At 60.0% G+C, this 18398-nt stretch overlaps 1 protein-coding gene across 1 annotated transcript; it reads right to left on the reverse strand.

Moving 5' to 3' along the window:
• Positions 1 to 10241: 10241 nt before the first annotated feature.
• Positions 10242 to 18198, reverse strand: SLC39A3 (solute carrier family 39 member 3). The gene is made up of 3 exons (XM_063111097.1): positions 18111 to 18198; positions 16404 to 16735; positions 10242 to 11164 (listed from the first exon to the last, which is right to left on the reverse strand). Exons 2-3 carry the CDS (start codon positions 16611 to 16613, stop codon positions 10451 to 10453), a joined length of 924 nt encoding a protein of 307 aa, XP_062967167.1. The 5' UTR covers positions 16614 to 16735; positions 18111 to 18198; the 3' UTR covers positions 10242 to 10450.
• Between the last annotated feature and the right edge of the window lie 200 nt (positions 18199 to 18398).

Consider the following 18398-nt stretch of genomic DNA (forward strand, 5'->3'; position numbering starts at 1 on the left):
CTTCCCGCAGCAGGGGGCGGGGGGCTCGGAGGGCTGGTGCCAGCTGCTGGAACCCCAGACCACCGACCCTGTGTGGAGAGGAGTGTCAGATGCAAAAGCTCACCCAGCTGGGAGGGGACAGCCCCGGTCCTGGGGGATTGAGAGGGGTGGCTTCTTGGGGGGGGGGGGTGTTGGTCGTCCCCTGTCCTGGGAAGGCCGTTCGGGTGGATGTGGCTGACTTAGTGACACTGCCCTGCCTGCGGGCTCACAGCCAGCCTCTTCCGCTTGCTTCCCCCACAGCAAAACCTGGGGCCTAGGCTTGCCCAGGGGATTCTGAGCTGGAAGAGGTGTGGGGGTTGCCGGGACACACACCCAACTCCTTCCCCAGTGCACGCCATCCTTCCAGAATGTGCCAGCTTCCCCGTCTCTTCCCAGTGTGGCCGGGGCTCCCATCCCCATATCCCGGTTGGTGAGACAGTGTCTCCAACAACCACAGGCTCCCTGCTCCCCTCAGCCCAGAGCTTCCTAGACCTTGTGGGAGCCACGTGGTGGTGGTGCTGAGGGGGGCACGCTTGGAACGCAGATATCAGGGCCTTGACCCCGGACCTGATGCATCAGTTGGCCCGGGACCACGGCCCTGGAAACTTGCATTTTGAAGCTGTCCCCTTCTCCCCATACAAATGTGGCCTTGATGCTGGGGGTCCAAGAACCACAAATGTGCAAATCATGGTGCTGAGTCCTGATAGCTGCCCCAGGGAGCCCAGGTTGAAGATGAGGAAACTAAGACTGTACTAAATAGAAACATCCCCACTTCTGTGCCCAGACTGCGGTGTGCCGCACCCCGGCCTCCGGTTCAGGCTTCAGGGACAGCACTCCCTGCGACAGAGAGGTCCAGTGGCCTGGGCAGGCAACACAGCACAGACTCCCGCACTGATGAAGGGGGCCCAGAACCTTGGGTGGGGACGGGAGGCAGGAGACCTGTCTCCGGAATCAATGTCCTCATCTATATAAAGCTTGGGAGACCCTGTCTCTCTCTCCTTCCTAGCTGTCTCTGAGGGTCCCTCCACAAGGGGGTCTACAGTGGGGAAGGAGACTGCCGTTTAGACCTGCCCTCCCTCCACCGCCTGCACACTTTGGGTAAGTTCCTTCCCTCGGGCACGTATGAGCGTGACGGGGCACCAGAGCCAGGCAAGAGCCGGTGGCGTGAACAGGACAAGCAATTTCACGCACTGGAGGCTCGGTTTTCTCATCTGAGACACGTGAGCAGTCCCGTGCCTATGCCATGGGGTCGGTGGGACCAGGAGTGTGATAAGGTGGCTAAAGCCCTTAGGTGGGTGTCCGGCCTGCAGAAGCCCCTGACAGAGATAGATGGTCACAGTCATTCCCACAGTCGCCAGGGCTGGAGGGGTGAAGCTCTTGCTGTACCAGTTGGTTGCAAAGGTGTGCTCGAAATGATCAAAGGTACCAGATTTGCCAGGGAAAGAAAACTATGAGAAAGGGACAGCCGACACATGGCCCGGTTGTCATGTGCAAGGCAAACTTCTGGGCGCTTCAGCGGTGCTAACGCACCTCGCTGACTGTCGGGTACACAGATCACACGCGCAGCAGTTGCCAGCGTTGGGAGGAGGCTGGGGGCAGGGGTGGCGGGAGGTGCCGGCTGGCTCTGCAGACATCGCCCCTTCCTGGGTGGGCACCCTGAGAAGTGGGCCTGCTTGTGTGTGGCCAGACACTGCCGCGACTGGCCTGGGGACCTGGGGGGCGGACACGGGTGGGTTCTGCTGCCCCCAACCCAGCCCTTGCCTTGCTCTGGGTGCTGTGGGCTCCAGCCCTTGTCAGTAGGGATGTCCTCTGGTGGGGGGGGGTGCTGGGGTCTGGGATCCCTGACGAGGAGCCCCCATTTGTAACCCCCCAAATCCATGGCAGTCACCCACCCGGCGTTTGAATCCCACCCCCAACACCAGAGGGGGAGGGGGAGATGGGGTAGTGGGCACCGAGGCTCTTGGAGACGGGAGGGACTGGCTCAAGGTCACCGAGCGGGGATGTGGCAGAGCAGAGCAGGACTTGCAGATGGCCCTGGTCAGCTGCACCACCCCGGGGGCTTCTGCCCGTGCGAGGCAGCCCACCCCGAGGCGCCCGGGCCGGGCGACCCTGCCCCAGCCCTGGGTCTGCAGAGCAAACTCGGTGCAAGAAACAGCTCGGGGAGGGTGTGGGGGGGATGCCCGACCAACGGGTCGCGGGGAGGGGGACAGACCCGGAGACCCCCTGACCCATGCGAGGTTTGACCGAGAGAGGGCCTGCTGGGGGGGCCTGCCCAGGGGACCCCTCGATGAAGGGAGGGCCTAAGGGGGGGACCCTGTTAGGGGAGGGGTCCTGCGGGGGGGCCAGAGCCGGGGGGCTGGCCTGGCTGAGGGGTCCCGCTCGGTAAGGGGGGGTGGCCGTGCGGAGGGGGACCCGGGGCGGGGGTGGCCGAGGGAGGGGCCCGGGCCCGGGCCAGGCTGCGGGGACGCCCGGGAGGGTGGGGCCGGGACAGAGGAGGAGGCCCCGCGGGGCCGGGCCGGGCCGGGTGGGGGCTGCTGGGGACCCCCGCCGCGCCCCGGGCCGCCTACCTGGGCCCGATGGTCCCCGCGGCGCCGCGGCCGCTGCTCCTGCCGGTCCGGTGTCCGCTCCGCCGCCGCCGCAGTCGCGCCCGCGCCGTCCCCGCCGTCCCCGCCGTCCCCCGCCCGCCGTCCGCGCTCCGCCCCGCCCCGCCCCGCCGGGGACCCGCGCCCACGGGCCACCGGGGACCGGACCCTCGCTGGGCGGGGGCCCCGGGTCGCGGAGGAGCCAGGGGCCGGCGACGGAGGGCTCGAGGCCAGCTGACACCGGGGCAGAGACCGGGCCTTGGGCGAAGAGCGGATGGGCTGGGGGCGGGGAGCAGGGGACAGCCTGGCGCAGGGCGGGGGACAGCGCATGGGCGGCAAGATCAGGTCGATAATGGCTCCATCAGCACAGGGATGCGGCAGGCGGCAGCGGAGGCCCCTCCTCCGGCCCGGGCTTAGGCGGGGACCGAGCAGAGAAGACCCCAGCGCTCCTCAGGGGACACGGTTTGCAGTTCCCTGTCGGGAAATGTCTGCCTTCCCCAAGCAGGAGGTGGCCTGAGACCGAGGGGCCGTCTTGGGGAAGCTTCGAGTGTGTCCGTGTGGCCGTGGCTAAGCCAAGGGACAGTTGCGGTCAGCACCAGACCCGATGGTCCCCTCAGGGATGGTCCTGAGACAGCCCAGGCCCCCGACTGCGACAGGAGGGCACCCTTGGGTGGGGAGGGGCTTTCGAGTCAGAGCGGCTGGACGGGACCCCAGTCACCAGTGCAGGAGCAGATGGCCCTGCAGCCTGGGCCCCTCAGGCCCTGGGCTCCTTGGTCCCCGCGGACCCACCATTTCAGTGGCTCTGGCTCAGCTGGGCCCTTCCTGCCCCCTCGGAGACTGGGCACTGCCCCCAGGACCACCCAGCCTCTCCTACCGCCACGGAGGCTGCGGCCCTGGGCCCATCCTGCCTTGGGGCTCACGGCACTCGATTCCCCGACTCGTTTCCAGCCCCCTCCCCGGCCGCCCAGGCGCGGCCTGCAGCCTCCTGCCACCCTGGCCGTGAGGGTGGGCCTCCCGGCCCCAGTGCTGCCCGCGGCTGCCTCCGTCCACTTCCTGGGCCGAGGTCCAGCCTCTCGCCTGGTGTCCACGCTCCCGACGCGGCCGATCGCTGTTCCCTGGTCTGCCCACCTCCCTCCTGCCCTGTCCTTGGCCACCTCGGAGGGTGGCCTGGCCCCTGCCTCCCATCTCCAGGTCCTCTCGGCCAGAGAGGGGCACAGTGCTGCGGGCAGACACTTCCCAGCTTCTGGTCTGGGTATCCGTGTCCCAGGAAAGCACCCCCGAGCCTCCATTTCCCCATCTGTCAATGAGGATCGCTGTCGCCCCACCTTAGGGGTGGGTGGGAATGGGCATGACCGCCCCCTCCGTGGGGCTGCTGGGCACACAGAGACGGAGGCGCCTCTGCCTACCTCCGCCCGCCCGCCCACCTGCCTCTGTCTCCCGAGCGACCGAGCGACCGGCCGACGCTGCGCCAGGCCTCTGGCTGGCTCCCCAGCTCCACCGGGCGCCGGCCCAGGCCGTGCGGGCTGACTCATGCATAGGAGAGTGGGCACAGTGATGCTTCCACACTGCGGCTGCTATTTATAGCTGCCAGACAGGCTGTGGGCCTCACGAGCCAGGGGACGACAGGACTTGGTGTCCGTCCTCGCTCTCCCTGGGGTGTGGGGCCTCAACCCCCCACCTGAGCCCCCAAAACTAGGAAGGGTCACCCCCACCCACTGTTGCTGACCTGGAGAGCAGAGAGTGTGGCCCTGGCCTTTGTGAGTGAGGGGGTGGTGGGTGTCACCAGCTCTGTCCCTTCTTGGCAAGCTCCAGACATCTGGGACAAGGGAACTCAAGCACCAGGGAGGCTGAGCCAGCAGGGCTGGAACCTGGGTCTCCTGGGTCCCCCGCACTTTTTGGAGAGTCCTTGGGCATCCCGGGTGGCACAGAGGTAGCAAGGAAGGACTTGAGAGGACAGCCCCATTGGCCCTAAGCCGAGCAGGGGTCTGCACACATCCACACTAAGTCCTCACAGCGAACCGTGTCTGTACAGCTCCTGCAGACATGGGGCGCCACCGTTACAAGTGCTAAACATGCACGAGGCCCCCGTCCCTGCCCTCATCTGGCAATCGAGGCTCAGAGAAGGGAAGCAACTTACCCAAGGAGTCCCAGAAGCGAAGAGGCTGGGTTGGGATGAGAACTCAGATCCGCGGGCTCTGAAGCCACAGCCCATCTGCTGGGGATGGGCGGCCACCTCCTCGTGCCCCCTCCTTCCTGTCCCTGGCTTGTGTGGAGGTCTGGCCCAGGGCCCTCTGGCCAGTCCCGTCTTAGACATGTCCTTTCTCCAGCACTACATGGCACGGCCGTCCACATGCGAAGTCCCAGCTCCTCGCCCGGCCTTGTGCCCTGAGACCTCTGCTCTCCCCAGCACCCTGGCCAGGAGCACCCCAGCCTTGTTCAGTGCCCCGGCTGGCTGTGGCAGAAGGGCCACTGGGTCTCATCCTCTGCTCTCTCTGGACTCCTTGGATTGATGCAGTTTCACGGGCAAGGCAGATGGCTGCAGAAGGCAGAATCGCAGAAGGGGTTCGGCCCACAAAGATGGCTTTGCTTTTTGAGTTTGGAGTCAATATTTTAAAGTAAGGAGACCATTTGTCAAAATCCAGTTTGTCTTAAAAACCCAGCAGGCTGGCATCCCTGTTCTGCCTGATTTCTGCCCCATCAGCGTCTGCAGGAGCTGCATGCTGCTGCACTCCTGAACCCCAGTCCACCATGGAAGACGCACACCTCACCAAAGCCACCTGCCTGGCCCTGGCGGGTGGCCCGGGTCCCCCTACCATCGGGGTGCTGATTTATCACCACTTCTGAGGGGAGGAGTCACTGGAGCCTTTGCCACTGGCAGGATAAACCCCTGTAATGCTTGGGTTTTTTACAAACACTCTGGGCCACTTCGGTCATCAGAAAGACAGATCTACGGAAAGAACCCAGGGCCTTTGCTGCACAGACCGCTCCCTCTGCCGAAAAGCTCTTCTCCAGCCTCCTTGTAACATCCTTCCTCTGGTCCCTCTCAAATATCACCTCCTCAAAGACCTCTCCCTGGCCCAAGTGCTAAAATGGTCCCCCCTTAACCTTGATTTTTTTTTTCAGGGCATTTATTGCTACCTGATATTGCATTAAATGTTGATATGTTGTTTGTTATCTGTGTTCCTCAGTAGAATGAGAGCTACCTTAGTTCTAGGGCAGGGGCTCTCACCTGGGGCAACTCTGCCCCCAGGGAACTCTGGGCAGTGTCTGGGGACATTTGTGTTTGTCACCACTGGGGGGATGCTCCTGGCATGGAGTAGGCAGAGGCCAGGGACGCTGCTCAGCACCTGTAGTGCCCAGGACGCCCCACCACAGAGAAGGATCCAGCCCCAAACATCCACAATGCCAAGGTCAAGAATCACTGTTCTTGGGGCCACCTCGTCTGGCCTGAGGCTGGCTGAGCCTCAACTAGCTCGGACAGAAGCCCAACTGGTGTCCCTGGCCATCCCAGTCACCTCCCTTCACTGAGGCTGTGCCCAATGCTTTCTGTGCAGGACCTCAGCTGAGCATCCCTGGCACCGGCCCAACCCAGTTCCCTCCCAGCAAGACTGGGCACACCTCCATCGATTGCTTCTACCCTTGGCCAGAATGCCAAGGTCAGCTGTGTTCCTGCCCCGAGAGGCTTGCAGATGGGGTTCACAGAAGCCTGGGGGTCTTCCCGCTCCGGCCTAATCTGGCCTCAGCATCCCAGCTTGGAGAAAACTTCTAGGATATTCACAGACCACCCTCCACGTTCTGTAGCAGCCTGCACGGCAAGCTCTGGAAAGGTCGGGCCAGCAGCAGGGAACCCAAGTGACAGCCAGGGAGCCTTTACTGGTGACAGGCTGGTCACTGGCTTTGCCCTGGAGCTGACACAGCTCAGGGCCTGTGCTGTGTGCAGGTGGGCAGCTGGGACAGGAGGGACATGGGCCACTCTTCCTGGCAGGGCAGAGGATCCGGAGCTGGTGGCTGGGACAGCCTGAAAGCACCGTGCGCCGGGAGACACCATCCCATCCACCGCTGGCTTATTTGGGCCTGGCAAGTCGCAGGCACTCCCGATCCCCACCCCTCACTAATAACGTCTCCAACAGAAACACAAACAAGAGACAACACGGGCCCCGACACGCTGTTATTACGGTTGATTCAAACCGCGAAGCCTGGGCACCGCCTCGTTTTCTCTTTTGTCTCCAGATCCAGGAGGGGAATCCGGCTGACTCCATCCATCTGCGGAGGGCCAGGGCCTGACCTTGGCCCCTGCCTGACTGTGGATGAGAGAAGCTGTGGCCAAGCAAGTGGCCAGGAATGGCTGTGACCCAGACAGAAGCATGACATTCAGACAGAGGTGGCTGTTGGCGTTTTGTGCTCGGAGTTTTGTGTTTTCAAACAGAAAGGCATTTGTGCTTATTGGAAACACACGTCCAAGCTCCAGGAGTCGTTCCTGGTTCTTGCCAGAGTGTCACACCGTCAGCAGGGGCCGCCTCCCTCTCCTCTCTTTCTGTCCCACGGACTGGCCCATCTATGCAATCCACTGTCGCCCGCCCTGGGTCTTCCTGAGTTAGGGCAGGGTCCTCCCTCAGCACTGTGGACACTGTGGCCATGTCCTTCTCTGTGGTGGGGCGTCCTGGGCACTGCAGGTGCTAGGCAGCGTCCCTGGCCTCCATCCACTCCATGCCAGGAGTGCCCCTCAGTCCTGACAACCACAAATGTCTCCAGACATCATCCTGTGTCCCCTGGGGGCAGAATCTCAGTCAGTGAAAGAGGCCTCTGAGAAGGAGGCCTCTTGGGTTCTGCAGGCCATGTGACATTTCTGCAACGTCCCAAAGTTGCACAGAAATGGACAAAGCCTTTCATGGATGACTCTGGCCTGCCCTGCGGTGCTCATGATGTCCAGTTTTGTTGGGGGAACTGGTCTGTGGCTGTGGGCAGTGATAAATCCACACTCATCTTCCAGCAGAAACTCCCATTACTGGTGACCATGCCCATGTGGTCAGGGTGTGCGGGCGTGGAGCCACTGGGCAGCCTCATAAGACGTCAGTCCAGGTCGGACCCAGCCACCATCAGCCAAACCAGCTCAAGAGACACCTTGTCACCACTGCCCTGTCCCCCTGCAGCTCCTCGGAGGTGGGATCTCAGGACTGACCCTGCTCCTCCAGCCACAGCAGACAGGAGGCAGCCAGATAGCAGGACACAGGTGGCCTGGGTTGGGGCAGGGAGTGACAGCCAAACAGGCTGTGGCTCTGCTACAGCAGTCCCTCCCTCCCCAAAACCTCTCAGGGTCCAAGAGTCCTTGGCCAGGCCCAAAGCAGCTTTGCTGGGGCCAGCAGGACTCTCAGGAGAGAAGGGCAGCCAGGCATTGCCACAGCCTGGCAGGCCTGAGGCATGGCAGGCAGCAGGATCCAGGGATGCTGGGCCACCTGGGTCCTGCAATTTCTAACTGTGGAGGAAGCAGAGGGTCCCAAGGGTGTGCAGGTGGTCAGCCAAGTGGGCACAAGGGGTCTTTCCACACCAAGAGGATCCTCAGTGGCTTGGTGGTGCCCTTGGGGGAACTACGTGGTCTCAGGGTTCCTCTGGGGGGAGGGGAAGAAGTCGTGTGGGGACCTCTGGGCAGAGTGGTTGGGCCTGCAGCATGGTGTCCCCAGGGCCTCCCCAGGAAGCTGATGGCTGATGAGAGGACAGGAGGGGAACCCTACTTTGTGCTTTTAGCAGTGATAGGGGGAAGAGGTACAAGCATGGGGACCCCAGAAGCAGACTGCTCTCTGCCCCTTCATGGGGTTCCTGCTGGATTTGGGGGACAGGCAACCATGAACCTTCCTAAGTGGGGGGCATCTGGGGCCACCCCCTGCCCCTTGTCCAGTCACTGTCACTTGGGCCGCATTCCCGGGCGAAGCAGGGATCCAGCTACAACCCACCCACCCATGGCAAAGGCCAAATGGCAGAACCTTCTGGTTCCTGGGCAGGCGAAGTGGGTGCAGGTGGAAGCAGAAAAGCACTGTGTTTAGGGCACAGTGGAGACGTTCCCACACCCATGGGGCCACGTGCCCGGCGTGGGGATGGGATCACGCCACGTGGGGTTCAGCGATGGGTTCCGCATAGAAGATTCAGACAGAAGTTCCTAGAAATGGACCTGATACTTACAACAGCATGGGGTGAAAGTTGGGGTGGGGGGGTCTTGGACACATGTCCCAGCCCCTGGGAGCCGGGATTTGAACTCTGGTTTATCTACAGTGGCCGAGGCAATCACACTGCTCCTCGAGACTCCTGTGACAGTGCTCAAGGCAGCCAGGGCTGTTCTGAAAGTTGTGGCTCTTGTGCTCTGTGTCTGGGGGAGCTGAGCAGCCGCAGCAGGCCTCTCGCCCAGGACTCCAACCTCAGAGAGGTCATTAGCCGGTTTATTTACGGTGGCTGAGGCGATCACGTTGCTCCTCGAGACTCCTGTGACAGTGCTCAAGGCAGCCAGGGCTGGACAGGAACTCCCCGTCTGGCTGGACAGGTGGATGGGAGGCCCCGCTGGGCCCAGGGCCACAGGGCGGGCGGGGGCCTCTCCCTGTCACAGAGCTAAATAGTCCCACTGCAGCACAGTCTTGGGCACAAGGGGATGGCATTGGCAGTGTGGGTGAGGCACAGGATTCTAGAAAGGAGTGCACCTGGCCCAGCAGCTGAGGGAACAGGTGAGGAAGTGGCACAGCTCGGGGAACAATGGGTCCCAGCAGCCCAAGATGGATCTGGGAGAAAGTGAGGCCCAGATGGGACACCAGGGCCTGGAGGCCAGAGCAAGGTGGGGCTCAGCCTCAGGGCCCAGTCTTCTCTGCGAACAAAGCAAAATCCCCTGAGGAAAGGCATCTCAGCCCTGCTTGTTTCCCAAGACACCAGGTTACTGGGACAACAGGTCAGGCCTCCCAGAGGTTGCTCCAGAGCCAGAGCCCAGGGCTTCCCCTAGCCTCACGTGGGGCTGTTTGTCCTGCTCTCCTGCACCCAGTGGGGCAGTGGCCGTGGCTTCAGTGTGCTGGTATGTTTGGTGGGGGACTGGCATTTTGTAGCCCCTGCCCCTCAGCCTGCCTCTGTGTTCTAGGAAACGGCCACACTCACTGGCCTAGTGGTCCCTGCCTCCCCACTCCAGGGGGGCCTCACCAGAAGACAGGGGGAAAGGGGGCCCTCCTAGGGGTTCAGGGTGAGCCAACGCTGTGGGGGCAGGAATCTGGGCCTCTCCTGTCCTGCTGGAGGCACAACCTCAGGTGGCAGGAGGCACAGAGCTCCGTCTAGCTGCGGAATGAACATTCCATGTTGGGGGGCTCCTCTTAGAAACCGCCCCTGGTGTCGTGCCACAGCGACACAAACCTCTGATAAACCTCGAGACCTTCTTCAAGACTTAGTGGGGAGGACGGCGGTGGGGTAAGGTCGCAGGGACAGGGCGGAGGGCAGAGGCCTCAGAGCCCCTCTCCCAGTCCCTGCAGCTCAGACACTGCGGCTCGCGCTGGGCACGGCCGAGTGAACGCTGATGTCCTTGTCCGCAGGCGGGGCAGGGAGGGCTGTGACCAACGTCACCTGGACGCCCGGCCTGCGTGTTACAGATCCCTCCACCCGAGGTTGACATGGCCACACAGCTTTGGTAAAAACTTTTAAGAGAAGTATTTTAAAAAGTAGTCGCAGTGCCCCAAGGCTTGGGGTGTGGACGGGGCGCTGCCTGGTCCTGGCAGGCGCCCTTGGGCACAGGCGGGGCCCGGGGCCACCGCTTTCCCGCTCGGGCGAGGCAGGGCCGGGACGCTGCCTGTGTGTGGCCCGGGCTCCCAGCAGGGCAGCGATGAGGAGGACACTCACCACTTGAGAAAGACCATCCCAGCCAGGACGGCATAGCCCAGCACCAGGAACAGCACCTTGAGCAGGCGGTCGCCCTTTTCCTCCAGCTCCTTGGCCAGGATCTCGAGGAAGGTGACGAGGAGGAAAGTGCCACCCGCCAGGCCCTGCAGCAGCACGGAGGCCACACTGCTGGGCAGGCCCTCGGCGCTCTCAATGCCCAGGCCAATGCCGATACCCAGTGGGATCATGGCGCTCACAGTCACCGCCAGCTTGGCCGCATCCCGTAGGGTCACACCGCTCCTGACCATGCTGATGCCCAGGGCCACGGACACCAGCGTCTCGTGGATGGCCACCCCCACGAACAGGCTGACCACCTTCGCGCCCTCCTCCTGCAGGCCCAGGGCCAGGCCCTCGAAGATGGAGTGTGCTGACAGGGCGAAGGCCAGGCTGAGCAGGCGCAGGGGGCCGGGGCGTGACAGCCCCTGGACACGCAGGCCAGGGCCATGGGAGTGGCCCCGTGTGGCCCCCATGAAGGGACTCTCGTACTCTGAGTCGCTGCCTGCATCCGAGCTGGCATTGAAGGTCTCCAGGTCGATGAAGGATGGCTTCTCCTTGCGGAAGGTCAGGATCAGCTGCTCCAGGAAGACCGTCACGAGGAAGCCCAGGAGCATGATGGTCTCGGCCAGTGGGTAGTCGGTGCTGATGTGCCCAAGGCGCAGAACCTTCTGGAGCTGGAGCAGAGAATGCACACAAGAGAAAGAGGGGGAGACAGAGAGAGACGTTTAGAGGCAGCAGAGATGGGGTTGGTTGGACGTCACCATGCAATTAGCGAAGTGCAAAAATACCCAATTCACACAAGAGGTTAAAAAGGGGGTGTTTTAAAAAAAAAAATACAAAAATCCATTATAAGGGACTCATGAGGCCTCACACATGTTGATTACATTAAACAAACTTCTTTTGTGTATGTGGGTGGCCAGTACAGGGCTCGAACCACAGACCCTGGTGCTCCCAACACCGAGCTCTAACCAGATCAAATGATTTTAAGGTACTGCAGTGGGTTCACTGTGGTCCTCCAAAGATATTCCACTTGGATCCTCAGATTGTGACCTTATTTGGAATAAGGGTCTTTGCAGGTGCGATTAAGGCATTATGGACTGAATTATGTCCCCCCAAAATTCATATATTGAAGCCCACCAACCCCCAGTACCTCGAAGTAGAAACATATTTAGAGATGAAGTCTTTCAAGAGGTGACTGAGTTAAAATGAGGTCACCAAGGTGGGCCCCTCATCTCATAGGCCTGGTGTCCTATTAGAAAAGGGAAAAGGCTGGATAGTTCGCTCAGTGGGTTGGAGCATGGTGCTGATAACACCAAGGTCCAGGGTTCAATCCCTGTACTGGACAGCTGCCCAAAAAAAAAAAAAAAAAACCGCTGGAGAAAAGAGGGAAAAAAAAGGAAAGGGAGAGACACCGGGACCCACATGTACGGGGAGCACCACACAGGGTCAAGCCGTGGAGAGAGGCCTGTAAGGAGCGCACCCTGCGGCACCTCGATCTTGGACTTCTGGCCTCCAGAACAGAGAGAATATATTTCTGTTGTTTAAGCCGCCAGTCTGTGGTGTTTTGTCACAGCAGCCACGGGGGCTAATACACCCACCTAAGGTAAGGATTTTAGGACGAGGTCATCCTGGATTAGGTGGGGCCTGAATCCAAAGACAGGGATCCTTCTAAGAGACAGAGAAGAAGACACAGAGACACAGGGAGAAGACGGCCGGGCGAAGACGGAGGCACAGATGGGGCAATGCTTCTCCAAGCCAAGGAGCGCCGAGGACTGCCGCAGCCACCAGGAGCGGGGCAGAGGCCTGGCACATTCTCACTGAGCCTCAGAAGGAACCAGCCCTGTTCCCCCTTGATCTCGACCTCCAGATTCCAGAACTGTGGTGACAGCCGGCTTCGCCTGCCCTCATGGCTACGCGGGGTTTGCTCCCGTCTGACCTGGGGTTGGGCTCGCCCCACCCCTTGATCTCCTGAGCGCTGAGAAGGAACACGAGGTCTGGGGCACAATGACCACCCCCATCAGATCTTCTGTGCCACAGCTGTCCAGCAGAACTTTCTAGATGGTGCACATGTTCTCTCTGTTCTGACTGGTACAGAAACCACTAGCTGCATGTGGCCAGCGAGAACTGCCAAAGTGGCTGGCGTGGCTGAGAACCGGAACATCACATCTTATCTGTCATTTACCTGAGCGTGCGTGGCCAGGCCTGGTCAGCGGCTGCCACAGGGACAGTGCAGTTCTGGCCACTGTGCAGAGAGTAGGGGGCAGGGTGCAGGGATGTGGCCCATCTTGCCTGGACTCGGGAAGGTGTTTGCACACACCAGCCTCTTCCCAGACTCAGGCCTTGGGACAACCCATCCATCCTGTCTGGAATATTCCATCTTCAGCTTCACTCATGGCTGGTTGATTGTCATTCCTGGGGTCTCAGCTTACAAGAAATTTCCACGGACTCCACCTCCGCCAGGTGCCCCACAGTGAATTTTGATCACATTAGGCTGCGTCAACATCTCGCATTTATTTGTTTTATTTTGGCAGCAGGCCAGTGTGGGGATCAGAACTTGTGACCTTGGTGTTATGAGGCTGCGCTCTGACCAACTGAGCTAATCTGCCAGTCTGGCATCCCATACTTTGAATAGAGGTTTAACTTTTCCACACCAGAAGCAGGCTCAGTCCCCAGCTCTCCGCCTCCTCTGTTCCCCAATGTGGCTGATCCAGACACCTGCCTTATACCACCACGTACTGCTGCCACCTCTCCATGGGACAGCCAGCTACAGCCTGCCTGGCCAGCCCTGCTGACCCCACACCCTGCACGGACTGTGCAGATACGCTGCAGGGACCCCCTCTCAATCTCACTGTGCCTCCACGGGACTCCCGCCTGCCTGCTCTAAACCTGGCAGCTAGCACTGCCCAAGGGAAGCCTGTCTGGACCACGCCCTGGACCCCAATAAAGGCGTTGGCCCATGGGGTGCCAAGTGAGCATGTCTCAGATGGTTCTCCCTTCCCGCTGCCCTCTGCTCTCTGGGATCCATAAGTGACACACTGCTTCTGTGACATCATATGTTTTGTCAAGCTGCCTCCTCTGCGTCTCACCTGACCCACACACCTGACCCTAATTTCCTCGCTGGTCAGGACTCTGCTCTGTCTTGGTAGGAATTGGCTGTACACCAGGTGGGAGCCACAGGTGGGATACTGGGGCATCAGGCCATCTGCCAGGATGAAGCATCCTAGGAGAGGCAGGCTGCACACTCCGTGAACAGACCCCTGGAGCCCTGTCAAGGCAAGCTAGAGTTTATAGCCACTGTCCAGAGAGAGACCTCAAGCCCATATTAGAGGAAAATCACAACATGCCCAACACTCATAACATCCTCTTCTTTCCCATTACAACCTGCAAACATGCGCACAAACACACACACACACACACACACACACACACACAGTGGTTCTCAAGCAGGGTGATTCTGCCCCTTCAGGGCATACGTGGCAACACCTAGAGATGTTTTTTATTTTCATGATGGGGTAGGGGAGGGCGCTGACATTCGGGGCTGGATCCTTCTTTGTGGTGGGTGTCCTGGGCACTGCAGGTGCTGAGCACCATCCCTGCCTTCACCCACTTCATGCCAGGAGCACCCTGTCATGACAACCACAGATGTCCCCAGACATCATCCAGCATCTCCTGGGGACAGAACTGCCCCTGGATGAGAGCCCTGCTGCAGCAGCAGGTTGTGTTTCTACAGAGAAGCCCTTTAATTCATTCACTAAACATCTACCAGAGCCTTCCACGTGTCTCACGTGAGGACATACCAGCTCACCAGAAGCACTAGCGAGTCTCAAAGGGATAAATGTTAATCAGGAAAGACGAGACAGACACACGGAGAGCTGTGAACAGGGGCGCCGTTTTCTGAGGGGTGACCATGAGCCACGCTCTGCACAGGATGAAGCTGGGTTGGGCTTGGGAAGAGGGACTTTATCTGCTGAGGGGTGGCTAGCCTGTGAGCAGGGGCATGGCATGAGAAAGGTTTGGGGAGGATCGTGAGAGGCCACAGAGCTGATGGGGGACAGGGAGGGAGCAAGACCGTCACAGTAGTCCAGGCCTGAAGTGGGGGTGACCAGGGATGATACCAGAGGCACATGGGGAAAGGGGGGACTGGGAGTGGCACTTGGGTGCAGAAGACACCACAGATGACTGAGATTTAACTGTTGGTTTCCTAGGCTGCATAACAAACGAACGTGAACTTAGCAGCATAAAACACAAATGCATGTTGGCGTGGTTCTGAGCGTTAGAAATCCAGGTGTGGGTCGGCTGGGTCCTCCGTTCAGGGTCTCATCAGGCTGAAATCAAGCTGTGGCCGAGGCTGAGATCTCACCCAAGGGCCGGGGTCCTCTTCCAGCCTCGCTGGTGGCCGGCAGAATCCTCCTCCTTGCTGGCTGTCGTGGGCAGACAGCTCTCAGCTCCAGAGGCTGCACTGGGACCCTCGCACAACACGGCCTTTTGCGTCTTCACGGCCAGCAGGAGGGCAACAGGCTCGCCGGATCAGGCCAAGCTCACCCAGATAGTCTCCCTTTTGATGAACTCAGTGTCAAATGACTTGGGACCAAATCCCTTTTGCCGGATGACAGAACTGCAGAGATGACATCCCGTCACAGTCATGGCCCCACCCACGCTCAAGGGGCAGGAGTAGTATGCACGTGCACAAACGGGCTGGCTTCCTGGGGACCACCCTAGAATTCTACCCACCACGCTAACAGGCTCAGAGGAACAGATCTCAGACAAGGCGCCTCTTCCTTTCTGGAAACCTAGCACAGGGGAGAACAGGGGGAGGGGGGTGGCAAATTTAGGGCTTTTGTGTTTCCGTCGGGGAGAGAACAGGGGGTCCTGACATCTATACTGAGCACGTGACCCAATGTAAACTCAACTGCCATATCTGGCATTGGCCCCAAGAGAGGAAACACCTCCCCCGAGGTCAACCACAAGCACCGCAAGGGCCCTACAAGGGACTCAAACTTTGGCTCCTGATGCGGGGAGCTCGAGGAACAGATCATCAGAGGACGATGCTGTTAGAAGTTGTGGCAGACAGAGACTCGGCAACAGCCCCCAGCCATTCCTGCATACTGAGAGTCACACCCCACACGGGCCTCTCCCCTTGACTGCAGGAGGTCCTGGAACTTGCTTGTAACCAGTAGAACAGCACGCAGAGGTGAAGGGATACCATCCTGTCCCTGCATTACGTGAGGCTGTAACTTTCACCTCGCAGGCAGGCTCTACTGTCTTCTTGGCCTACTGATGTAGCAAACAGTCACACTGGGGTGGCCCATGTGGCAAAGGACTGAAGGCTACCCCCAGCCAACAGCCAGTGAGAAATGGAGGCCCTCCATCTGACAACCAGCAAGGAACTGAATTTGTCTTACAACCATGTGAGTTTGGAAGCCAATCCATCCCCAGTCAAATATAGAGATGACACTGCAGCCCAGGAGGCCTTGTAGGCTGCCTTGTGAGACCCTGAGGTGATGGACCCACCTATGTTGTGCCCAGACACCTGACCCACAGAAACTGTGAGATAATAAACATCTGTGTCTTAAGATGGTAAATTCGTTGTAATTTGTTACACAGCAATAGCTGACTAACAGGAGTTGAAAAGAGGCCACACTTGCCAGCTTAAGGACAAAGTGTGTGCCACCTGGAGCAGGCGGTCTGGTCTGGACAGTTATAAGGTGACGACAGATGTTACACCAGCTGGGGACCTAGGGTCTAGTCCAAACCCCTCATTTACCAGGTAAGTCACAGAGGGGGGATACAAACAATTCACAGTCACACAGCAGTTCATTTTCTACCTCCCATCACCCTTACAGCATCAAGGCCCCATGGTATCAGTGTTGAAAAAGCATCAGAAACCCTTGTTACCACTGGGGGGCCCCTTACCTTTTCCCTCACAGCAGGCAGCAAAGCGTTGAAGCATGTGGCCAGAAAGACCCCGCCCCCAAAGGCGTTGCAGAGCGAAAGGATCTTCTTGGAGCGGTGGGCCTTCTCATAGTCCGACTCGATGATCTTCACAGGGAGCAGGGAGCCAAGCAGCATGAAGAAGAACACGACCACCATGCAGAGGATTTTGGCCACTAACAACCTCGTCATGGTGGCGACCTGGGCTGCTCCGGTCACCGCAGGGCCAAACCATGTGTGGGTGTACACCCCAGTCCCTCGACGTGCTACTGGGCCCAATCACGCAGCTGAAGGCTCATGCCTCAGTCCAGCAACTGTGAACACCAGGGGTAACTGCATTAGGTGCTGGATTATGTAACCAGCTCTAGTGACAGAGACTGTCACACTGAGTGCTCTACTCCACTCGCAGGCTTGGTGCATATTACTGCCTCCTACAGAAAATTCTGCAGAACTGCACCATCCAGTATGGTAGCTACTAGCCACATGTCTGTTTAAATTAATTAAAACTAAATAAGATTCCATACTCAGCGCCCCAGTCACAGTACCCACACTTCAAGCGCTCAGCAGCCACATAAACCTAGTGGTTACCATATTAGACAACAGAGAGAACGTTTCCTTCACTGCAGAACGTCCTACTAGATGGTCCCACTCCACTGGCTTCTCACTGCCCTGACATAAAACCCAAACTCTTTACCCTGCAGCTGAGGATCTGCACAATCAGCTCCTGCCTCACCTCGACCCACGCTGGCTTTTCTGGACCTGAAGAGCCAAGCTTGCTGGTGCTTCAGGGCCTTTGCACGGGTTGTTCTCTCTGCCTGGAACAGTCCTTTCCCCCGGCCTTCCAATGATGCCTCCTCCTTGTCTTTCAATCCACTGCCTCCTGGACCCTTCAGAAGGGCCTCCCCTGGCTGGACCCGTTCTAAACCATATCCCTTGTACCCACAGCAAGGCCTGCTGCAGAACAGATGCTCAGCAACCTCTGGCTGAATAAATGGATGAGCTGAAGTGTGTGGACACCGACAAGGGCTTCTATATGTGACTCAGTGGGCCAAATGGCAGTAGATTTCATCCTGGACCCCAAAATGTCACTGTTATTAGGGGGAACCTCGGCTCCTCCCCTGCCTTGGGTTTTCCCCCCACTGGGCACTCTGCCCCACCGCCAGCCCCTAGCTCTTCTCACGGCCCACTCCCTCACTCCAGTCCGGTCTTCAGGTCTCTGTTCAGATGTCACTCGTCAGGGAGGCCGCCCCCAACCCCTTCCCTGGGATTATTTTCCTCTATTTTGTGCTAAGGGGAAACTATATTACCTAAAGTCGTTGAAAGTCTTCCCTCCCTTTAGGCTGTGAGCTCTGCAGGGGCAGGGAGTCTGTCTTGCTCAAGCCCAGCAGTACCCAACGCAGTCACCAAGGCACACAGTAGGCGCCCAATAAATACCTGTCGGGCGTCTGGATGCCCCAGTCCGGGGTCGAGGGTGGCCTGGACGCGATCAAGCCGGGAACCGACTGAGCTGGGCCGCGGAGGGGACGTGCTCATTCATTCACTCGGCATTTACTGAGCGCCGTCTGTGTGCCCTGCGCTGCCGGACGCCGGAGCCGGGCCTCCGCTAACGGCCGGGCACGGTCCGCCAGGTTCCCCGACCGCCCGGCCCCGCCCCGCCGCCCCGGCCCCCGAGCCCGAGCCCGCACCTACCTCAGCCGGGACCCTCGTCCGCCAGCCGGCGCCGCCCACCGCCCCGCCGCCCAACCGTCCGGCTGCTCGGACCCCGACGAGGCCCCGCTCGGCGCGCCACCGCCCGCGCCCCGCCCACACCCCTGCCCATTGGTCTTCCCAGGCGCCGCGGACCGAACGCCCCGCGCCATTGGCTGCGGAGGCTGCCACTCATCCTGCGTTTCCACCTTCCCCACCCGCACGGGAAAGTGGTTTCCTTTCGCTGAGCGGCGGGAGCAGCCATCAAGCGGGTCCGGCGGGAAACTCCCA

Source organism: Cynocephalus volans, chromosome 10 (genome assembly GCF_027409185.1).
Source record: "Cynocephalus volans isolate mCynVol1 chromosome 10, mCynVol1.pri, whole genome shotgun sequence".
Taxonomy (NCBI): Eukaryota; Metazoa; Chordata; class Mammalia; order Dermoptera; family Cynocephalidae; genus Cynocephalus; species Cynocephalus volans.

What these genes read in the sequence shown, in the direction of transcription:
- SLC39A3 (XM_063111097.1), bottom strand. Translation starts at nt 16,613, where the DNA reads ATGACGAGGTTGTTAGTGGCCAAAATCCTCTGCATGGTGGTCGTGTTC. An exon ending in TGCCTGCTGTGAGGGAAAAG is followed by an intron (nt 11,165 to 16,403) that starts GTAAGGGGCCCC and finishes TCTCTGCTCCAG; the next exon opens with CTCCAGAAGGTTCTGCGCCT.